Source organism: Stenella coeruleoalba (genome assembly GCF_951394435.1).
Source record: "Stenella coeruleoalba genome assembly, chromosome: 7".
In the NCBI taxonomy this organism is placed as follows: domain Eukaryota; kingdom Metazoa; phylum Chordata; class Mammalia; order Artiodactyla; family Delphinidae; genus Stenella; species Stenella coeruleoalba.
In genome coordinates, this window is record NC_137153.1 from 117,716,808 (window position 1) to 117,739,135 (window position 22,328).

Below are 22,328 nucleotides of genomic sequence, written 5' to 3' on the forward strand. Positions count from 1 at the left end.
AGTAAGCCTCGGTCAGGACCTGGCTGACCAATGGATGTTGAGCAAACTGATCGGATTTATGTTTCCTTTATTAAAAGCATTTAGCAGTTTTTTAAAATATTAGGGTGTGGGCTTCCCTGGTGGCGCAGTGGTTGAGGGTCCGCCTGCCGATGCAGGGGACATGGGTTCGTGCCCTGGTCCAGGAAGATCCCACATGCTGCGGAGCGGCTGGGCCCTTGAGCCATGGCCACTGAGCCTGTGTGTCTGGAGCCTGTGCTCTGCAACAGGAGAGGCCACAACAGTGAGAGGCCCGCGTACCGCAAAAAAAAATAAAATAAAATATTGGGGCGTAATTAACACACAGTAAAATTCACCTTTTTTTAGTGTAAAACTCTATGAGCTTTGATAAATGCAGATAGTTCTCTTGACCTATGGTTTTAGCAGGAAGCTTCTGGTTCTTATATTGAGAATAGATGAAAAGGGCTGGAGTGAGGAATGGTAGAAACAGGGAGAACAGTTAGGAAGCTTTTTTTTTAAATTGTAAAATATATGTATAACAAAATTTATTAATTTAACCATTTTTAAGTGTACAGTGACATTAAGTACATTTACAGTGTTGTGTAACCTTCACCACTATCTGTTTCCAGAACTTTTTCATTATCTCATACAGAAACTGTAGCCATTAAATAGTAACTCTTTACTCCCCCTTCCCTCTAGTGTCTGGTAGCCTTTATTCTACTTTCTGTCTCTAAGAGTTTGTCTGTTCTAGGTACATCATATAAGTAGAAGCATACAGTATTTGTCCTTTTGTGTCTGGCTTATTTTGCTCAAATTTTCGAGATTTATGTATGTTGTAGCGTATGTCAGAGTTTCATTCCTTTTATGGCTGAATAATATTCCATTGTATGCATATGTCCTATTTTACTTATCCATTCATCTGTAAGTTGACACTTGGGTGTTTCGCCTCTTCTTGTACAAGTATCTGTTGGAGTCCTTGCTTTCAGTTATTTGGGGTAATGTTTTAGGAGTGGAATTGCTAGATCATATGGTAATTCTGCATTTAGCTTTTTGAGCTAAATGTAGTTCAAACTGTTTTCCAAAGCAGCTGCACCATTTTACATTCCCATTAGCAATGTATGAGGTTCCAATTTCTCCACATCCTCACTAATATTTGTTATTGTCCATCTTTTTGATTATAGCTATCCTAATGGGTGTTACATGGTATCTCCTTGTGGTTTTGATATGCATTTCCCTTATGACTAATGAATGATAATTGGGAGTCTATTCATGTGCTTATTGGCCATTTGTATCTTCTTTAGAGACATGTCTATTAGATCCTTTGCCTGTTTTTTAATTGCATTATTTATCTTAATTGTTGAGGTGTCATATTCTTTATGTAATCTAGATTCAAGTCCCTTATCAGATACATGATTTGTGAATATGTTTTCCCATTCTTTGCATAGTTTTCACTTTCTTGATAGTGTCCTTTGGAACAACAAAATTTTTAATTTTGATGAAATTCAGTTTATTTATTTCTTTTGTTGCTTGTGCTATAGGTGTCTTACATATAGGTATGTGTTTAAGAAACCATTGCTTAATCCAAGATCATAAAGATTTACTCCTGTGTTTTCTTCTAAGTTTTATTGTTTGAGCTCTCACATTTAGGTCCTTGATCTGTTTTGAGTTAATTTTTGTAAATAGTGTGACTTTGTGGTCCAACATCTTTCTTTTGCATGTAGGTATTCAGTTGTCCCAGCACCATTTGCGGAAAAGACTCTTTTCTTTTCCCCCTTTGAATTGTCTTGGTGCCCTTGTCAGATTGATCAGTTTTCTTTTTTTTTTTTTTGCGGTATGCTGGCCTCTCACTGCTGTGACCTCTCCCACCACGGAGCACAGGCTCCAGATGCACAGGCCCAGCCGCTCTGCGGCATGTGGGATCCTCCCGGACTGGGGCACGAACCTGTGTCCCCTGCATCGGCAGGCAGACTCTCAACACTGCGCCACCAGGGAAGCCTGATTGATCGGTTTTCTAATGTTAAACCAATTGTTGGTAATGATGTATTGTCCTTTTTTTTAATATATGGTTGGATTCAATTTGCTAAAATTTTGTTAAGAATTTTTTCATGTCTTAATGAGCGATATTGGTCTGTAGATTTTGTTTTTTTGTAATATCTTTGTTTCATTCTGTTATCAGAGTAATGCTGGCCTTACAGAATGAGTTGGGGAGTGTTCCTTTTCAGTTTCGTGGAAGAGTTTATATAGATTTGTTATTATTTCATCCTTAAGTGTTTGGTAGAATTCACCACTGAAGTCATTTTGGCTTGGAAATTTCAGTTTCTTTAGTAGATATAGGACTATTCAGCTTATCCACTTCTTGAGTGAACTTTGGTAGTTTGTGTCTTCCAAGAAATTTGTTCATTTCATTTGAGTTGTCAGATTTATTGGCATGACATTTTTTGTAATAGTCACTGATTATCATCCTTCTAATGTGGATAGAATTCATGATTTTAGTTCCCTCTTTCCTGTTAGTGGTAATTTGTGTCTTTTTTTACCTCATCAGTCTAGCTAGAGGTTTATCAATTTTATTGATCTCAAAGAAACCAGCTTTTGGTTTCATTGATTTTTTTTTCCTATTACTTTTTTACTTGGTATTTATTATTTCATTTTCCTGCTTACTTTGGGTTTTATTTGCTCTTTTTTCTAGTTTCTTAAGGTAGAAGCTAATGTCATTGATTTGAGACTGTTCTTTTCTAATACAGGCATTTTAGTGCTGTAAATTTCCCTCTAAGAATTGCTTTGGCTACATCCCACAGATTTTGTATATGTTATTTTTCGTTTTCATTCAGTTCAAAATACTTTTTTTTTATACTTATGGATTATTTTAAAGTGTGTTATGTAGTTTCTAAATAACTGGACATTTTCTAAATATCTTTTTGTTATTGATTTTCAATTTAATTATTGTGGTCAGAGAACATGCTTTGTATGACTTGAATTCTTTAGATTTATTCAGACTTCTTTTATGGCCTGTAACTGGGATCAGCAAGGGTTTTTTTTAAGGGCCATATAGTAAATACTTTAAGTTTGTGGGACATATAGTCTCTGTCTCAACTACTCAACTCTGCCATTGCAGCCTGAACGCAGCTGTAGACAAACTGTAAATGAATGGGCATGGGCTTTGTTACAGTAAAACTTTATTTACAAAAACAGGCAGCTGGTCTTTGGTCTGTAGTTTGCCAGTCCCTGACCTAGAATATCAATCATCTTGGTAAATGTTCTGTGTGCTCTTGAAGAGAACATGTATTCTACTCTTGTTGGTTGGAGTGTTCCATAAATGTCAATTAAGTTAAGGTGGTTGATAGTGATAATTTTCTGTCTGCTTGTTCCATCAGTTAATGAGAATGATGTTGGTATTTTCAACTATAGTTGTGGATTTATTTTCCTTACAGTTCTATCAGTTTTTGCTTCATGTTGAAGTTCTGTTATTAGTTACATAAATGTTTAGGATTGTTACATACTCTTGATGAAATGACCCAGTTTGTCATTACAAAATAACTCTCTTTCTCCCTTGTAAGATTAATTGCTCTGAAATCTACTTTCTCCTATGTTAATGTAGCCAGTCCAGCTTTCTTTGTTTAGTGCTAGTGTGGTATAGCTTTTTTATCCTTCTTTCTATTTTAGACCTATCTTGTGTCTTTATATTTTAAATGGGTTTCTTGTAGACAGCATGTAGTTGAATCTTTTTTTTTTAATCCAATCTGACAGTCTATGACTTTTAATTGGAGTACTTAGGTCATTTACATTTAATGTGATTATTAACATGTTTGGGTTTTAATCTGTTATATTGCTATTTGTTTTCTGTCTGTCCCATTTGTTCTGTGTTCCATTTTCCTCTTTTTCTGCCTTCTTTTGGATTGAGTGATATTTTTATGATTCTCTTATCTGTTTCATTGGCTTATTAGCTATACCTCTGTGTGTTATTTAAGTAGTTGCATTAGGGTTTATAGTACACATCTTTAACTTATCACAGTCTATCTTCAAGTGTGATTATACTGTTAAAATATAGTAAAAGAATCTATAACAGTATTCTTCTATTTCTCCCCTCCCCACCTTTGTGCTATTGTTGTATATTTTCCTTCTACCTATGTTATAAATCCCATGATATGTTGTTATAAATAGTTGATTATCTTTTAAACAGAACTAAATTAGAAGAAAAATATCTTTTCTTTTCCCATATAGTTATCATTTCCGGTGTTCTTCATTCCTTTGTTCAGTCCCAGGTTTCCATCCAGTATGATTTTCCTTCTGCTCAAGGACTTCTTTAACATTTCTTCAGGTTTAGATCTGAATTCTTCCATCTTTTGTGTGTCTTCCAGAGTCTTTATTTCATCTTTATTTTTGAAAGATATTTTTCCTAAGTAAGGAATTTTAGGTTGACAGTTCTTTCCTTCATTGACTTAAAGATGTTGCCCCACTTTAAAAATAATAACTATAGTAATTACCATAACCTTAAAAAAAACTTCCATTCTTTTATTTTTCTTACTACAAATGTTCATTGTAGATAGTATGAAAATCTCAGATAGTTAAAAAAGAACAAAATTTAAATTACCTTTATTCCCACTACAAATGTTTAATCACTGTTTGCATGTGTCTTCATCTTTATTCCATGAAAATTTAGTTTTTTAAAGTAAAATTTGGAGGGAGTTCCCTGGTGCTCTAGTGGCTAGGGTTCCTCATTTTGACTGCTGTGGCCCAGTTCAATCCCTGGTCAGGGAACTGAGATACCGCAAGCTGCATGGTGTGGGCAAATAAACTTAATTGTTAACATTTTTCCATGTCATTATAAATTCTTAACAATCCTGTTTTCATATTTAATATAGGTCTTTTTTAAAGCTCTAATACAGTTCCAACTTGCATTATTTAAGTTACTTGGCACCTAGACATGTGTGCAAAAACTACAGTTTGATTTAGCAGACTTTTAGATGATATTTTGGAAAGCCTTTGAGTCTTCAGAGACATAAAATTTACCAATAGGGCACAGTAGTTGGTGGTAACAAGACATAAGAAACGCCTAAAAGTGAACTGATAGCTTTTTTTTTCCTCTACTGACTAATATTCAGGGATGTGCTTCTTATGTTGTTACCAACAATGCTAAAATAATTTGACACTTAGATAATTTTGCATGCTTGCAGCCATATCTGTTGGATAAATTCTCAGTTGTAGGGCTGCTGAGGCAAAGGAGATATCCATATATGTGAGTGTATATACATACATATAATTCTTACAATTGTTGTCAACTTTCTCTCAGTAGAGCTTATACCAATTTCTCCTTCCCACAAGCAGTGTGTGACAATCTGGTTCCCCATATCTTTGCCAAGATTATCAAACTTTACGATTACTACAGTCTGATAGGTGAAAAAATGAACTGAGAGGTTTTGTTTTCAGTATCTTCTATTATTTTCTTTTTCTCTCCTGATTTATTTCTTCAGTTGCTCTTGTTAAGTAGTCCTGTCCCCTTACTTGCTTCCCCTTTAAATAATTACAAACAATTCATAGTTCATTAAATAGTTAACTTTAGCAGCTTTCACAGTTTAGATCCACTGTGTCATATGTGAATTTATAAAAAGATGTACATGATAATGAATCAGACTTACCAAAATAAAACATAACCAGGTCTGTTGTTTTTTAAGCTCTTTAAAATGTTGAAATAGGTAGAAGAATGAGTAGTTGGCCCCTTTCACAACTACAGTATGAATATTTGCCTTGTTAAAGTTCATTAAAGTTTAAGGGACCACTAAGAAAGGGCCTAGGCAACATCTTAATGCTTCACAATCTTAACAACTCAATTTTATCATTGTGTGTAGAGTACACAGCCCTAGAATGTGTGCATTAGCCTGCCTATGTCAGCAGGCAGTGCTGATAGGGTGTGGCAAAAAGACCAAAAAATGGCTTTCCTGTGTTCAAGGCAGTGTTTGAACGAGGTTTGTTGTGACATTTTTTGATGTTTATCATACTTGATATGTTCACCTCCACTTGTGTATTAACTTTTATCAGGATGGTCTGGGTAATGGAAAGTCGGAGAACTTAAGTTCGGTTGCAGTTGTTTTTCTCCAAGAACCTAATTTTACTACTCCTAGTGACCTGTGTAACTCCATTCCTCCTTTCTGAAGCAGTGCCCTAGTGTTGGCAGTAGTATAAATGTCATTTGTAGACTCATGTAGTAAATATATGTGACGGTGCCGTTTTCTGCCTGTGGTCCTTTGGCTTCTGCTTTCAGCTGTGGAACAGAACATTTCAAGTGAATTTCCAGTGATCTCTTTTCAGGTCCATACTGCTAGAAAGTAGAATACAGTCATCCAAAATAGGACAATTCCAAGTTTAGCATTTCCATCTTCTCTTGAACATTGCTAGCTGTTGATTTCCATTGTTGTGGTTCACAGTCCCGCACAGGTCTTTGAACACGTTTGTTTGGTAGGACACTGTTCTTTTCTGTTTGTGCTCTTGGATCATCGTGGGTCCGATTAGTCAGTAGGTTTGTTAGCTGATGGCACTGAGCAGCATTTCTCTGCGGGTTGTCATATGGCCCGGTGTGTAAGTCCTGTGAATCCTAATTTTGTGTGTTTGGGGATTTAGGACACCCAAGAGATTTATAGCGTTATCACAAGTAAATAGAACAATAATTACACTCAGTTTGCTTCATCCATGATTTAATTTACCGTCATGTCATAACTAAGTTTAGGGTGCAAAAAATGTTCTAAAATTGGATGAACTGCTGCTTTTCTTTTTATTTGTAGTTTATTTTTTGCTTATCTTTAAGAAAGCGTGCAAGATTTTCATTGCCCTCGTGACTCGCCTGAGCTGCAGCCATTTTTCCACCGAAGTCTGCTGTGTCCGCCCAGGGATTTCTCAGTCCCAGCATCTCACTCACACATTCCTTTTCTCGTTGGAGAGTCAGCAGATGAGGGAGCAGTGTCCCTGCGCACCTGTTTGGTGGAGCGTCTCAGGGGAACAGGGGTGTGTCTCTTCAGAGAGGCACACACTTACAGCTCCTTCTCTCTTCAGTAGGAAAATAAAGAGGTTCTGTTTCATTGAAAATAACTGCCTTTTTTCTTCTCTCTGAATCTAATAAAGTTTGTTTGGGAAGGTTCCTGTATTATTCCAGGAGAGTATCCTGAGGTGACTGTAAGATTATTAAAATGTTTGATAATTTTTTTCTATGAGGCATGGGCTTATTTTTGTCTTTCCTCTTCCAAGTTAATCTTTCAATGGAAAATTATTAATTCTCCCTAAATGAGAGTTCTGAAAAATAAAACCAGGTCCTATAATTGCTATTCCTATGCATACTAGTCAAAGTAGCTCTGCGCTGAGGACAGATAGATTGATGGAAAGAATTGCTCCCAGGAGCCAAGAATAGAGCTTTGCGTTAAACAGGTGATTTTTTTCCATCACATATTAATACTAAGTAATTATTGAAATAACAGTTCCCTGCTTACTGTGTGCAGGGGTAACAAAAGATGGTGAGAACTCTTTCTACACACACTGGATGCACTTTTCATACCATAGCAGAAGTGCAGGTCGGGAACGGAACCGTGGTATGTTTGACTCTTGTGTGCTGACATCGTGAGCACTGGGCTCCCAGGGCTGGTTGCTGTGAGAAGCTGAGATCTCTTCTTTGAGCCAGATCATATACATCCCATAGATCCTGTTGAACATTTTCTCAGGCCTGGAAAACAGAATCAGGAAGTCCCCACGTGGTCCGGAATGGCGGTGGGTGTTGGGGAGGAGGTGCAGACGGCTGAGTCTCCAGATAAGAAAAGGATCTACTTCTGAATATTCATAATTTTTTCCTGGGATTACAGGTCGCTGCTTTGACTTTTATGCTAAAGACCCAAATGTCATTTAAAGAATTCAGTCTGCAATCCGAAAAATGTCAAATGACTTTGATTAGGGTCCCAGACATCTATATTCTACCCCCAAATTGATACTGTTTTGGACAGAAGGTTGGCTCGGGGATGAATGTGATTTACACCCAGTCATGCCTTTCTCTTGAGCATATGCTTTGTGTTTTTCAGTTCTTCGGTGCCGTACTCTGCAGCCAAAACACCTCACCCGATGTTGACCCCAGCGTCTGCTCACCAAGCTAAGCAGGTAACGTGCTGCTTTGGGCTTTGCTAACGTGACCTGCAGTGACCGTCTTTGTAACTGAAGACAGTGCTGTACTAGGTCTTCATGTTGTTTAAAGAACTGTAAGTCTGACAAAGGCCTGTGATCCTTTCCCCACAGTTTATGCCAGTCTTGACCTGGTAGATCAGTTAGGACCTGATACTGTCTTTGTAGGCCATGTGACATCCTGCACCTAGTAATCTTGGGTCATAATTCTGTATTTGTATATGGGGTATCTGTATGGAGTTGAAATTTACTTTCTTTTAACATTGTCTTAGTTAACCCATACAACAACCATATAGACAAGACAGGTGTTCAGCTGTGTTTCACTAATGAAGAAGCCGGGGCTCAAGTGACTAACGCAGGCTTCCACGGTTTTTATTAAATGATGGAACCCAAGTCTTCCAACTTCTTCCTGTCCACTGCTTTGTTCGTTGTACCTTCCCGTGTCAGCATCCAGGGGATAGGTTCTCTTGCTTTCTCTTGCAATCCCTGTTTTTCAGACCTTGCATCTTAAGTGATGTGTGTTATGTCTACTTTCAGGCTGTTGCCTGATAAACACTGTCTCTTACAAAGATAGGTTATATTATAAACAGTTATGCAATCCAGAAGAAAATCATAGGAGATGGTGAAAGGTAGACCAAGCTCTCTCGGAGACTTTCCCTAAGAAACCTGGTTGCTCTGCTACTCATCTCTGTCTCTAGAAATAATGGTAGATTGTGTTTGAGATTGAACATCAGAACTTGCCTATTGTGAGTTCTCAGACGTGACTGTCTACTCCTTAGCTTGCCGTGACTTAACATGACACTTAAGCGGTTAGCATTTGGTCTTTCTTCTGGAGGTTTCCATGTTCACCTTGGAGGACACATGGTAAGGCACAAATCCTCTTGCCTTGCCAAGAGGAAAGGAACATTGACTGGAGGTGGATAAGTTGAACAGTTTTGCTTTCTAACCTTATTATAAGTTTTGTTGAGAGCCAGGACCTATTTCATTCATTAACTTCTTCCTTCATTTGTGTATCAAATATCCCAGTGCCTTTTACGTGCCAAGTCTTGTGTTAGGCACTGAGGAAATAGCCACCAGCTAAACAGGCCTGACTCTGTTTTCTTGGTGCTTGTGGAATATTCCCATCTCTGATACGATCTTACATGTGGTAAGCATTTAAAAATACTGACTTAAATTGAAACAGAAAAAACAAAATTAAACTAAATCAAAGTGTTTGTGCTTGCTTATTTTAAATTATGTTATCATTTTACATGTTCCTTTATTCCAAAGGCTCGTTTGCGGTTTCACATAAATGTCTTGCTCCTGTTATAGGGATCTCTGATAAACGCCTTAAAGCCGTCTGGGCCCACACCAGCGTCCAGTCAATTGTCATCTGGTGATAAAGCTTCAGGTAAGTTTGCACTTTTGTTTTAGTGAAAATAAAGGTGAAAGATATGCTCCACAGTAGAGTTTATTGTGTGGATCACAAAGGCAGCTTGATGTGAAATCACGTACAGTAAAGACATATTTGAAAGGCCTCAGTTGATGTAGAATATCCAGGAAATTAGTGAGCCCTTCAGCAGCTCTGCAGACTTCTGAAATATGAGAGCAATAGGAGAAAGCCTGCCTTTAAATGTTTTTCCTAAAAAGGAGCACCTGCCTTGCTGGATAATCAGTTTAGAGAGGAGTGGATCAGAGCACTGAACTCTACTTCTTCTACTACAAAGGAAAGAAAAACTCTCTGGGTTTACGAGGACAGTTCAAAAGCTGGTAAAACACAGAAAGTAAAATGGATCTGTTACAATATAAGACCTCAGAGTAGATCAAATTCAGTATTAAAAGACTGTGGCTTCACATGCTCCCAGCAGTCACTCAGGCGTAATTACTCTTAACCAAAATTAGTTTTTACAGTCACCATAAAGTGCTCTGACCAGGCATCCACGCCGCCCTAGCCCACTTGACATAGAAGTGTGCTTACACGTAGTGCCTAGTTTAATGTGGGCTCTTCCTCAGCAGCCCCTTTTGTTGACCCTGTGTTAGAGTCCGCTTCATTTGACATGTGTTACTTTCTGCTACGGCCCAGAAAATGCTAGACTGTGCTGCCCGCAGTCCAGCGTTCTCACCATGCTCTGGACTCTAGCTTTTATTCTGATTCATGCTCTCCAGTGGGTCTTCAAGCTAATAAATTCTGTTCGAGATGCTGAACTTCACACTTTAGCAGCCTGCTTTCCGTAATCTCTACACAATCATACCATCATCCCAACTTCTCTGTAGTCAAATCTTTCTCATTGGATATTGGGTTTATCTTCAGAAGTATTCCTTGCACTCAGAAGAAAACCATTATTGTGTAAGCCCAAGTTGTATTCTAGAATTCGGATTAATGGAGGAGCACAGTTTTTATCATATAAGCCTTCCATGAGAAGGTGTATAGCACTTCTTAACTAGCAGCTAAAACTTTATGTTAGAAGGGAAATTTCAGTGGAATTTGTCGAAGACTTTTGAATCATTTAGGATTCAAATTAAGAAATTTGCTTCCATTTCTAGCTAATATTTGAGAAAAAATTTTTGAAAGATTATGTATCTTAACCCCTTTCAAGGATTTTATTGGAGAGTTTTTTGTCACTCCTGAAGTTAAGAATCAAGGACATCTAAGGGGCTTTGTTTTGTGCATGTCTAGGCAGTTAGCATGACTTGCAAAGAGATTTCTAGGATTCACCATTCAGTGATGATTGTGAAATATTCTCTGTCCTTGCTGTGTGTTTCCTTCTGTCCTCACTTTCTGGAAACAGACTTTTCTTAAGTAGGAAAATTTCCCTGAAAAGTACTATTTAAGAGTTTGCAAAAACTTTCTTTAAAAAAAAAATGCATTTCTGAAACTTCTGTAGAATAATTCCCTTATTACTTAATAATGGAAATACCTTCATTGTTTTACTGATCATAGAACTATTACAAGTCCACAAAAAGTCTATGGTGTAGAGCTATATAATGTAGAAAACGAAAGCTGCCCTGTAAGCTCCCTGTTCCAGAGATAACAGCGCTCAGCGATTTGATGTGTATCTCTTGGGGTTTGATGTGTATTGTTCTTTTAAACAAAAATAGTCATATCCTGTATATATTGATATGTAATCTGTTTCCCCGCCCCCCCTAAAGTAAATATCGTGTTCATCTTTCCAGATCTGATACAACTCTACCTCACTCATTTTAATGGTAGCCTAAGACTTCACTGTGTAGTTGTACCCTGTTAAGTTTTAATAGTACTCTGCAGATAGTTTAGATTGTTTTTAACTTTTCAAGATTATAAGTCAGGCTGCCTTGGACAGCCTTGTACACATCACATTGTATTATAGTGGTTTGTTAGATAATTTTACAAATATTTATCCCATACTTACTTAAAGGGAGGTGCATTTTCTTATTGTTTGGTTTGGTTTGATTTGGGCTTTTTTGTATTTTATTTTTTTTGCGGTATGCGGGCCTTTCACTGTTGTGGCCTCTCCCGTTGCGGAGCACAGGCTCCGGACGCGCAGGCTCAGTGGCCATGGCTCACGGGCCCAGCCGCTCCGCGGCATGTGGGATCTTCCCGGACTGGGGCACGAACCCGTGTCCCCTGCATCGGCAGGCGGACTCTCAACCACTGCGCCACCAGGGAAGCCCTGATTTGGGCTTTTTAAATGTAATTCCCCCATTCCCGTCCTCCTTTTAAAAGTAGAGCGATAGGGGAAAGATTGTAGGTAATACCCCAGACTATTAATAAGTAGTTACAGTATATTGAATGTGGGAAGGATGATGGATTGCACTTTTAACTCTCTATACTTCTCTATATTACAGCAATCATATGTTACCTCTGTAATTAAAAAAAGAAGAACTATTAATTAAATACAAAAAGTCTATGGAAAATACAGAAATGCAGAGAGAAAGCAAATAGCCATGAAGTCACTACTCAGAGATATTAAGTTATCCTGTTTCTCTTTGGAATTTTGTTTTTCCTTTGGTATATATTACTTTTCGGTAATTGTAAAAGCTACTTTTAAAGCCTTAAATTTGAACTGCACTCCAGCTATTTTGACCTCTTTCCTGCAAAGGGGCAAGTGTGGCATGTCCTGGTTTGGAATTGACAGTGACTGAGCCAGAGAGCAAGTTCAGAGACCTTGAGGCAGCATGACTTAGGCAGCGCTGCGGCCACCGACTTGTCATAGAAAGTGCGTGACCTGGGGCTGCGCTCCACACGGCACCACACATTCGCTGCCACAGAGAATTAAACTAAAATGGTGACTCTAACTGGTTTTTTGTAACGTTCTCATTTTTTTCCATAATTTCAGGACCGGTGGCAACCAAGATAGAGACAGCTGTGACGTCTACCCCGTCTGTTGTTGGGCAGTTCAGCAAGTCTTTCTCATTTTCTCCGTCAGGGTCAGTAGTGAACTAAATTTTGTGACATCACCAGCAACCTTACAGATAGCTGCCCCAAATCCTACAATCTGTAGGTATACTTATGTGAAGCCAGAGTTCTTAGCACTGCAGTGATGCGTTCGGTAGTAGTGGCCGTAGTTTAGCGTCCTAATGTAACTGTTTCCCCTTTTGATTCCGGTTTAGACGTGTGTCATTACATATTGCCTATTTGTTCTTAGACGTGTGTCATTACATATTGCCTATTTGTTCTTAGACGTGTGTCATTACATATTGCCTATTTGTTCTTAGACGTGTCATTACATATTGCCTATTTGTTCTGTTTTCTAGGATAAGCTCCATTTTCTTTGGATAGTGAGTCTGGTTGATCATGTTTATCACACTGAGGTGTCTTCCTTCTGACACCGTCTGGGGGCTGGGTGAGAAGCTTGGATTGGCTTTGCTGCCTTGAGAGGTCACGTTATATGCAACTTCTGAGAGAGCAAGACAGTAGCCATTTGAAAATTTGGGTTTTATATAGATGTGGGGACATACATTTCTGTTTCATTTTTTAAAAAGTAATGATGGCTATACTTGTCAAGTTGAGTCATCTTTAAAAACAAAAGGGTCTTCTAACCCTCATTCCAAAGGGAGCTTTTATTAACCTTGGAAGGAGAGTGCCTTTTCTCTGTGCTATAAGCACTCATCTTGAAACCTGTGAGGGTCGCCAAAGCGTCCTTCCCCTTCAGGGGTGGAGCTAGGCTCTGTGTGGCTGAGATAAAAACCCATCCAAAGATTGTTTTTACTGTGAAGAGTTGCATGTTCAGTTCCATTAGAAAAGCCTCTTAAGCTCTTTCAGGTCATGCTTTTGTAACTGGAATCATATTGACCACAATCTCTTTTTCCTGACGTGAATTTGTTTCTTGAGCATCCTTCAACCTAACCACTTAAAAGAAAGGAGGTGGTTAGAATAGAATTTGAGGGGAGGAAATTATATATATTTTACTGTCAATCGTTATGTTTTCTACTTCCCAAAGGTAGTTTGGAGCAAATTTTAAAGAGTAGGTCAGTGCCAGGGGTTACTGCATCTTTCTTTTTCCTTAATAAATTTATTTATTTTATTTATTTAATTTTGGCGTTGGGTCTTCATTGCTACGCGCGGGCTTTCTCTAGTTGCGGCGAGCAGGGGCTAATCTTTGTTGCGGTGTGCGGGCTTCTCACAGCGGTGGCTTCTCTTATTGCGGAGCACGGGCTCTAGGCACGCGGTCTTCAGTAGTTGTGGCTCACGGGCTCAGTAGTAGTGGCTCACGGCTCTAGAGCACAGGCTGCAGGCTCAGTAGTTGTGGCACATGGGCTTAGTTGCTCCACGGCATGTGGGATCTTCCCGGACCAGGGCTCGAACCCAAGTCACCTGAATTGGCAGGCAGATTCTTAACCACTGCACCACCAGGGAAGCCCTGGAGTTACTGCATCTTTTAATCTTTACTTCTGTGAACTGATAGTCTTCTTGCCATTTTTAAAATAACCTGAAAAGGTTTGGGTCATTGGGTCAGTGGCTTACCGTTATTAGATAAAATTTCTTCACCAAGTTTGGGAAGAAGAAAGAGAATTGTTTTCTTTTTTGATGTGATGAAATGTTTAACACATCCTCTTAGGTGGTCTTGGTCCATTTGACGAAGCCAATGATGGGTTAAAAAGAAAACTCTAAGTCCAGACCTTACCATTTCTTACCGTATTTGGTGTGCTTGGCCCCTTACATTTTAAAGCTGTGGAGTTCTAAATTTGCTGTTTGAACTTTTCTCACAGTGAATAGTCTGCTCTGGCTCAGCTCGTGCTGCGTTTTCTTCTTTGGCCATGGTGTCTTCATTCATGGTGTAAAGAAAATGTACAGAAAGAGACGACGTGATGACAAGAGTCAGAAAAGCTTTTGAGGGCCGTTTCCTGGTGGTCTAGTGGTTAGGATTCGGCGCTTTCACTGCCAACGGCCTGGCTTCAGTCCCTGGTTGGGGAACTGAGATCCCGCAAGCCGCGAGGTGTGGCCAAAATTTTAAAAAAAGAAAAGAAAAGCTTTTGAACCAAATTTCCCAGCCCAGAACTAAGCATTCTGTCAGAACGGCAGAGACAGTGGCTCCTGTTCCGTGCTGTCCGTCACCTCCCTGTGGCGTGCACTGTCCTGACGCGCTCTTTGGTCTCGGTCTGGGTCATAGAGGTCCTCCAGCCTGTCTCGTCTTCCTCACTAGGTGGGCCATCTGCTCTGGCCACTCTCCCCACAGAAACATTCCCAGTGCATTTCTCCTACTCCTTTGCTTTCCTTGGAATAGGTCCCCACCCCAGCCTCCCCCGTGGAAAGCCCAGCTGTTCCTCCAAGGTCTTCTCACCTGCTTCTCCCTTCTTACCTCACCCACAAATTGTCTCTCCCCGCTTAGAGAGCTTGCGATGGCTCTGCTGCTTCAGAGATAATGTGCTTTCACTTTGTTGACGTTTATCTTCTAGATTGTAAGTCCCTCGAGAACAGTTTGTGTGAATGAATTATAAAATGTACTTTAAAAGGGCAATGTTGTGCCTTGGGCGTGTTCATTTTTAGCTTCTTTTCTTCCCCTCCCTAGGACTGGCTTTAATTTTGGGATAGTCACACCAACACCGTCTTCTAATTTCACGGCCACACAAGGTACAGTCTCTGCATGGCATAGCATTACTTTTGTGTTTCCCCCTAAACAAGTGCAGGTTTTGGGGGTCAGATGTGTTGACATTTTGCTTGCTGCTGCGTCTTGCCTAAAGTGTCTGCAATTAACCTGGTGTTGATATTATGCGTTAAAAATAGGCTAGATTTACAAAACTGGGGAAGGACTTCTACTCTTCATAATTAAGTACAAGGAAAGGATTTGCTTCTAGAAAAGCAAGGCTGTGCTTTAAATGTGAATGTTTACATGTGAATTATTTTTTCCATCTTTTTCCTATGTCATTTAAAATTGTATCAATTCATAGGATGAGATAGACTTAGTACTATAGATATCAAAGACTGAACTCATCTTTTTCCTTGATAACCTGGCAGAAAACACACTGGTCTCATGCATGTTGTTGCACATCTACCAACCAGCATGTTTTTAATGTTTAAAAGAATTTGAAGACCTATAAGGAAACCAGATGTACTTTTTAAGTGCCTCCCAGTTCTCAGTTTAAGTAATTAAGCTTACTTTTCTTTTATTTTAAAAAGAAAACTTTTATTATAAAAGTGATTGTTATATTTTATTATAAAAGTGATGTGTTCTGGAATCACACATTGTACCCTTAACCATTGCCATTCGGTTATATTTCCTTCTGGGGTTTTTGCTTCCACTCTTATTTCATTTAACACAATCTCTTGTGAGTTTTCCAGTATTATTGAAAATCTTGTGTAAATGTCATTTTTGATGGCCACATAATTTCTGTCTTGTGGATATGCCATAATTTATTTAACTATTCACCTTTTGGACATTTAGGCTCTTTCTAGATTTTCCCTATGATAAATAAGACAATGACCATTTTTCATCTCTTCATTCAACACATTTTTATGAGTGCTTTCTGTGTGTCAACCCAAGTGGTAGAAGTTTTTTTTAGTAAAAAAGGGATCTCCTAAAACCTCCTGGAGGGAGATTAGGGAGCTGAAAGCATAGCAGACTTCCTAAACCTGAGCTGTGTGTGGCACTGAAAGGGTTGTTGATCTCATTCCTTTCTCTCTGGAGCAGTGATTCTTAAACTGTTCTGCCCACTTAGATGTGGCTGAATACCCTTGAGGCCCACCCTCTCCCCAGTCTCACTTTCTAGAAGAAAAACAACTCAATGATATAAAAAGATTGGAGAGGAACAGAATAATTTCAAAAATCCTAAATGAAATAAATTAGTACTAAAACACAATAGTAATTCCATAAACATTTTCACTAATACAAGAATAGACAACGATCCAAAATCATAAACAGCTCAGCACAACACCAGTGATACAAAGAGGGGTTTCTGGAAATTACCTGTATATAGTAGGGGCTTTGCAGTGTTCTCAGGAGTTTGTGATAGACAGACTGTTTTTTTTTTTTTTTTTGCGGTACGCGGGCCTCTCACTGTTGTGGCCTCTCCCGCTGCGGAGCACAGGCTCCGGACCGCGCAGGCTCAGCGGCCATGGCTCACAGGCCTAGCCGCTCCGCGGCATGTGGGATCTTCCCGGACCAGGGCACGAACCCGTGTCCCCTGCATCGGCAGGCGGACTCTCAACCGCTGCACCACCAGGGAAGCCCCTAGACAGACTTTTTAAAAGAGCATGGAGTTAGAAACATCAACCAGCACTTTCGATAGACCAATTTCAGTTTGTAAGTATCAAATTAGTCTTTATTGATCAGTTTTTTGACCAGGCCTTGTGAATGCTTTACCTGTATTTCATTTAATCTTCATGACAACTCTGTGAGGTACGTACTGTTATTAGCTCTCTCTTCCAAATGGAGAAATTGAAGCCCAGAGAAGTCAATTAACTTTTCCAGAGTTGCACAGCCAGCAAGTGGCAGAGCCCCCAGCCTCAGAGCCCACGTATGTCCTTGACCATCTGGCCACACTGCTGCCATGAAAGCACTTAGTGAGGAGAGCACTAGGAAGTAGCCCTTAATTATAGGTAAAAATGATTGCCTGTGGATTGACACTCTATCTGTCCATAAAACCAAAGGAGGAATTCCCTGGTGATCCAGTGGTTAGGACTCCGTGCTCTCACTGTCAAGGGCCTGGATTCAATCCCTGGTTGGGGAACTAAGATCCCACAAGCCGCATGGTGCGGCCAAAAAAAAAAAAAGGGATCCATTCCTGGTCTCTCAGGAGGTCCATACGCTAGTACTGTTGCCAGGAATGCTATTGCGGCGCACACACGGGGGAAATGTGGGAAGATGCCTTTTCTTTCTCTTTTGGGCCACTAGGTTAATTTCATGTACTCTAGATAGAGATGTATTTGTTATTATTTAATGGTCATAAAGAGAACATTCGTTCATCCCACCTCAGTGAGATGACTCAGAGCTAACGTTCCTGCGGAGAAGCATTTGTTCTGTCTGCTGCTGTCAGAACAAGCTGTCCCTGACAGTATCAAGGGAGGAGAGAGGCTTTGGCTTAGAAAAGTCAGTGAGACTGTGATAGGTCATATTTTGTGAAATCCAGTCCATTTCCTAATTTATTTTTCTTGCTAGTGGCAGCACCCCCCGGCAAAGAGTCAAACCAGCTGGACACATTCTCCTTTGGCGGGACAGGCAAACCTTTTTACGAGGCCATTCCTGAAAGCTCCCCTCCCTCGGGAATGACGACGTCAAGTAGCACGGGAGCTGCTGGTCCCTCTCCTGGGGAGTCTGCTCCATCCAGCGGCAGGCCTGTGGCACCTTCTGGAATTGCTCTTTCCACCCCCTCTGGCAAGGTGGAAGCTCCGCCGTCCAAGTTGGGAGAGCTTCTGTTTCCAAGTTCTCTGGCTGGAGAGACTCTAGGAAGTTTTTCAGGACTGCGGGTTGGCCAAGCAGATGATTCTACAAAGGCAGCCAGTAAGGCTTCATCCCCAGGCGGGACTGGTGCTAGTGCACAGCCCACCAAGACTTCGGCCGTCCCCTCCGGGTTTAGTTTCACCGGCCCCGTGGTGCTGGGGAAGCCCGTGGAGCCTCCCGTGACCTCCTCTGTGGCTGCCACCACAGTGACCCTGGCGGCTGCGGCCGGCCCCAGCCCCGGCAGTTCCTCAACTGGCGTCTTTGGCAGCCTGCCGCTCACCAGTGCGGGACCCTCCAGCGTAATCAGTTTTGCGGGGCTATCGCTAAGCGGTAGCAAGACCAGTTTTCCGTTCGGAGGCCAGCAGACAAGTAGTACAGCGCCGTCCTCTGCTGCTGCCGCTGCCACACCCCTTCCTACATCCCTCCCCGCCTTGTCGTTTGGCAGCCTCCTGAGTTCAGCATCTGCTCCCACCGTGCCCACGTCCTCCGCTAAAAGCACGGAAGCAGCCACATCATCGGCTCTGCCTGAGAAGCCAGGTGGTAGTGAGGCCTTGGTGTCAACAGCCTCCCTCCTAGGGCAGCAGCCATCCGCCCAGCTTCCCCAAGCTCCTTCTCAAACGTCTGACTCTGTGAAGAAGGAGCCCGCTCTCGCCCAGCCTGCGGCCAGCAGCCCTGGTACAGCGGCGCCCAGTGCCACCGTCCTAGCGCCGTCCACGGAGGCCACTCCGGCAGCCACCGGGGCCGCGGACGCCAAGACCGAACCGCCGTCCCCTGCCCCCACCCCGGCAGCGCCTGGGCAGATTGCCGTCGCAGCACCTGCCGTCCCAGGTGCCGGCCCCGTGGCCCCAGAAACATCCAGGCCTCCCGCCACCTCCAGCGCTGTTTCCGGTGATGCTCCAGGCCCAGCCACGGAGCCCGCAGTGTTTGGGGCGGTCACTTCGGGCTCGCCTGTCTTTACTCAGCCACCGGCCGCCAGCTCTAGCTCGGCTTTCAGCCAGCTCACCGGCCACACAGCCACCGCCCCCTCGGCGACCCCCATGTTTGGGCAGGTGGCCGCCAGCACTGCCCCGAGCCTGTTCGGACAGCAGGCGGGCGGCATCGCCAGCACGGCGGCTGCCGCGCCGCAGGTCAGCGGCTCGGGGTTCGGCAGCCCAGCGTTTGGCACCTCCGCCCCAACGGTCTTTGGACAGACGAACTTCGGGCAGGCCCCGGCCTTCGGGCAGCCGACCAGCAGCCCCGCGAGCGGCTTTTCCTTCAGTCAGCCCGGCTTCAGCTCCGTGCCGGCTTTTGGTCAGTCCGCGTCCCCCACCCCCGCGTCCACCAGCGGGAACGTGTTCGGTGCATCTTCAAGCGCCAGTAGCTCCAGCTCCTTCTCATTTGGACAGTCTTCTGCCAACACTGGAGGGGGGCTCTTTGGCCAGAGCAGCCCTCCTGCTTTTGGCCAGGGCCCTGGCTTTGGGCAGGGAAGCTCTGTGTTCGGTGGCGCCTCAGCCACCACCACGACAGCGCCATCCTCTGGGTTTAGCTTTTGTCAAGCTTCAGGTAAGAATTTATGGAAGATTTTTACTTTGTTGTCCTCTGTATTATTTGAAACATTTGCAGCAAATCTGCATTAGTTTGGTGATTAAAAGAAAGGAAAGGAAAACAGAAGAGGCTCTGAAAAGTCCGGAAGGGAGCCTGGCCACTGGCAGTCTCGGGCATTTCTTTGGTCTAATCACTGCAGCTCCAGTTGTGCTTCTCAGCAAGTTCTCCACTCTCCTAGCCACCGGAGTGCCAGTTTCATGGGGGGAGAAAAACAGATGTAAAGTCATGGCAAATAACAAAGGACTCATAAGTATGAAATTTTACATTTGCAAGGTCATTATGTCCAAACCTGTCCGGCCTCGAGGTGACTGATCTAATGTCATTTAGTGCCAGTACTGGAGCCAGGACTAGACTCCAGAGCTCCTCATCCTAGTCCTCTGCGCTGCCGGTATTTCATATTTCCGCTGACACCACCTTGCTTTCTAGAAGGGCAAATAGTGACATTTGAGAAGTTGGATTATTTTTCTATTTTCAGTGTAATTCTTTTTTTTTTGCGGTACGTGGGCCTCTCACTGTTGTGGCCTCTCCCGTAGCGGCCTCTCCTTTTGCGGAGCACAGGCTCCGGACGCACAGGCTCAGCGGCCACGGCTCACAGGCCCAGCCGCTTCGCAGCATGTGGGATCCTCCTGGACCGGGGCACAAACCCGTGTCCCCTGCATCGGCAGGCAGACTCTCAACCACTGCACCACCAGGGAAGCCCCAGTGTAATTCTTTTAAAAAAACAAATCTTTAAATTTTACTATTTTTGAAAGTAAAATGTAATCCTCACTATTGCATGTGCAATCTTAGCAGCTGCTTTTGCTCCTAAAACCAGTAGACAGGACAACTCAAATATCTTTTCTAATTTTCCTTTCTCCATGGTTATCTTATGAAAGGCATTTCTTCAGCCATCAGGCTCAGGGGATGGGGGGCAGAATCAAAGATTAATGATTTGGTGGACAGGATTACAAGTAACTGTGCGTTCATTCCTTTGGTGAAAATTTATTGGAAACTGGTTCATAACTTATTAGAAAGGAAGTCATTTCCTTCCTGCCTTCAACAAATGTTTGTGAAGCTCCCACTATGTTCCACTACAAGAACACAGTGGTGCACGACAGTTTTGGGATCCACCTGATGCCCTGTGAAGAGGCTGCTTGGCCTGTTTGAGTGACGGGAGGAGATGTGATAAGTTGGTCTAGAGAACGGGCAGGGAAGAGGCCTTGTGGGTCTTAAAAGAGAGTAGGATAGTTAACGCTGTCGCTAGTGCATCTTTTTGTTCTGCAGTCAAAACTTGAGAATCCTCGTTCACAAGTATAATCAAAACTATTTCAGTACAACTGAGAACCTCTGAAAAACCCTTCTTTCCTACAGGAGCTAGGTGGAAAGATAACCTGAGCGGCCTCCTCCAGCGCTGGTTGAGGAACTGAGCCTTGCCTGAGCTCCCCTGCCTAGACCAGTAGCAGAAATGAGCGTGGAACTCTTGTCCTCCAGCTCCTCATCTGGGGCTCTTTTGTTATAAAATATAGTTCTTCCTGATTCTCCCAGGCCCTGTTAACTCAGCACCTCAACCACGTTATGCCACCTAGAAGAAAGATAAACTACCCTGAAAGAATCTGGTATTTGAGATTAGAGGTAACCAGGGAGTAGGAATATTCATGGTTTTAAGTCAGATGCTGGAAGCACTTCTTGGCAGCTCTAAGTCTAGGGGAGCTACGCTGAGAGACCTCACCCGCCTGGGGTTTGGTAGGAGACAAGGATTCAGTCCTTGGGACTTTGGGACTTTTTTTTACTATTATAAAATTCTAGCAATGAAAAAAAGGGTTTCTTTAAATTATTTACTCATAATTTTCTCCCTTTCCTAGGTAGGAAAACATTTTCTTCATGAGTTGATTTATTGTGAGGCACTTTAGCACACCTAAATGCCATTTAAAAAGTAAAAAACAAAACTTTGATATTATAGAAGGTTCATCCAAATTAAACTTTGGTTTTCTTTTTATTTTACAGGTTTTGGGTCTAGTAATACTGGTTCTTTGTTTGGTCAAGCAGCCAGTACTGGTGGAACAGTCTTTGGCCAGGTAAATATGGACGTTTGCCTCTATTCACGTCAACATGTATCAAACCCATTTGCGTCGTTCCTATAGGATACAATCAGTCATGTTCCCGTAGGATGTAACCGGTCCTGTAGGATGTAACCAGCCCCAGCAAACAGCCCTGTTGTTCTTAAGCTCTGCCTTCTGTAGCTCCCTTGGGGATGCAGAAGTCTCAGCCTCTGATTTGAGAGAATCACTACAGTTTTGATCCTTGTGTGAAAGTCCTCTCGGGAAGCACTTTAAAGCACATTGCCTGATTTCCATCAATCTTCTGCCTGTTGTTAGGCCAGGGATTGGCAAACTATGGCCCATGGGTTAAATCTGCTTCTTGGCCTTTTTTTTTTTCTTTTTTTTAAGGCCGTTGAGCTAAAAGTTTTTATTTGTTTAAGTCGTTGTTTAAACAAGATGAAGAAGGATATGCAACAGAAACTGTATGTGGCCCTGTGCGAAGCAGTATATAGTCCAGGGACCTTTCGGTGACCTGAGCCGTTTCACTTTGTCTAGCTAGTGGTTATCTGTGTGCTGGGTGTGGTTTTAAGTGCTGTACACGCACTGAGTCCTGGAATCATTAGTACTTGTATAAGGTAATGCTGTTATTATCCCCATTTGACAGATGAGGACACGGAGGGCCTAGAGGGGTTAAATTTACTGTTGTAAAAGCTAGCTGCTACATTTAGATCACGGTAACTTCATA

The 22,328-nt window shown here is 42.0% G+C and overlaps 1 protein-coding gene across 8 annotated transcripts in view; it reads left to right on the forward strand.

Annotated features, from left to right (window-relative positions):
* NUP214 (nucleoporin 214) overlaps positions 1–22,328 on the forward strand; it is a 101,910-nt gene that overhangs the window by 53,070 nt on the left and 26,512 nt on the right. For 7 of the 8 annotated variants that reach the window (XM_079927705.1, XM_079927707.1, XM_079927706.1 and 4 more), the window contains 6 exons: positions 8,049–8,124; positions 9,457–9,535; positions 12,441–12,531; positions 15,114–15,175; positions 17,700–19,523; positions 21,549–21,619. In XM_079927705.1, coding sequence (XP_079783831.1) covers positions 8,049–8,124; positions 9,457–9,535; positions 12,441–12,531; positions 15,114–15,175; positions 17,700–19,523; positions 21,549–21,619 — 2,203 coding nt within the window. The remainder of the gene's footprint in view (positions 1–8,048; positions 8,125–9,456; positions 9,536–12,440; positions 12,532–15,113; positions 15,176–17,699; positions 19,524–21,548; positions 21,620–22,328) is intronic. The other variant, XM_079927708.1, reaches the window with a different exon arrangement.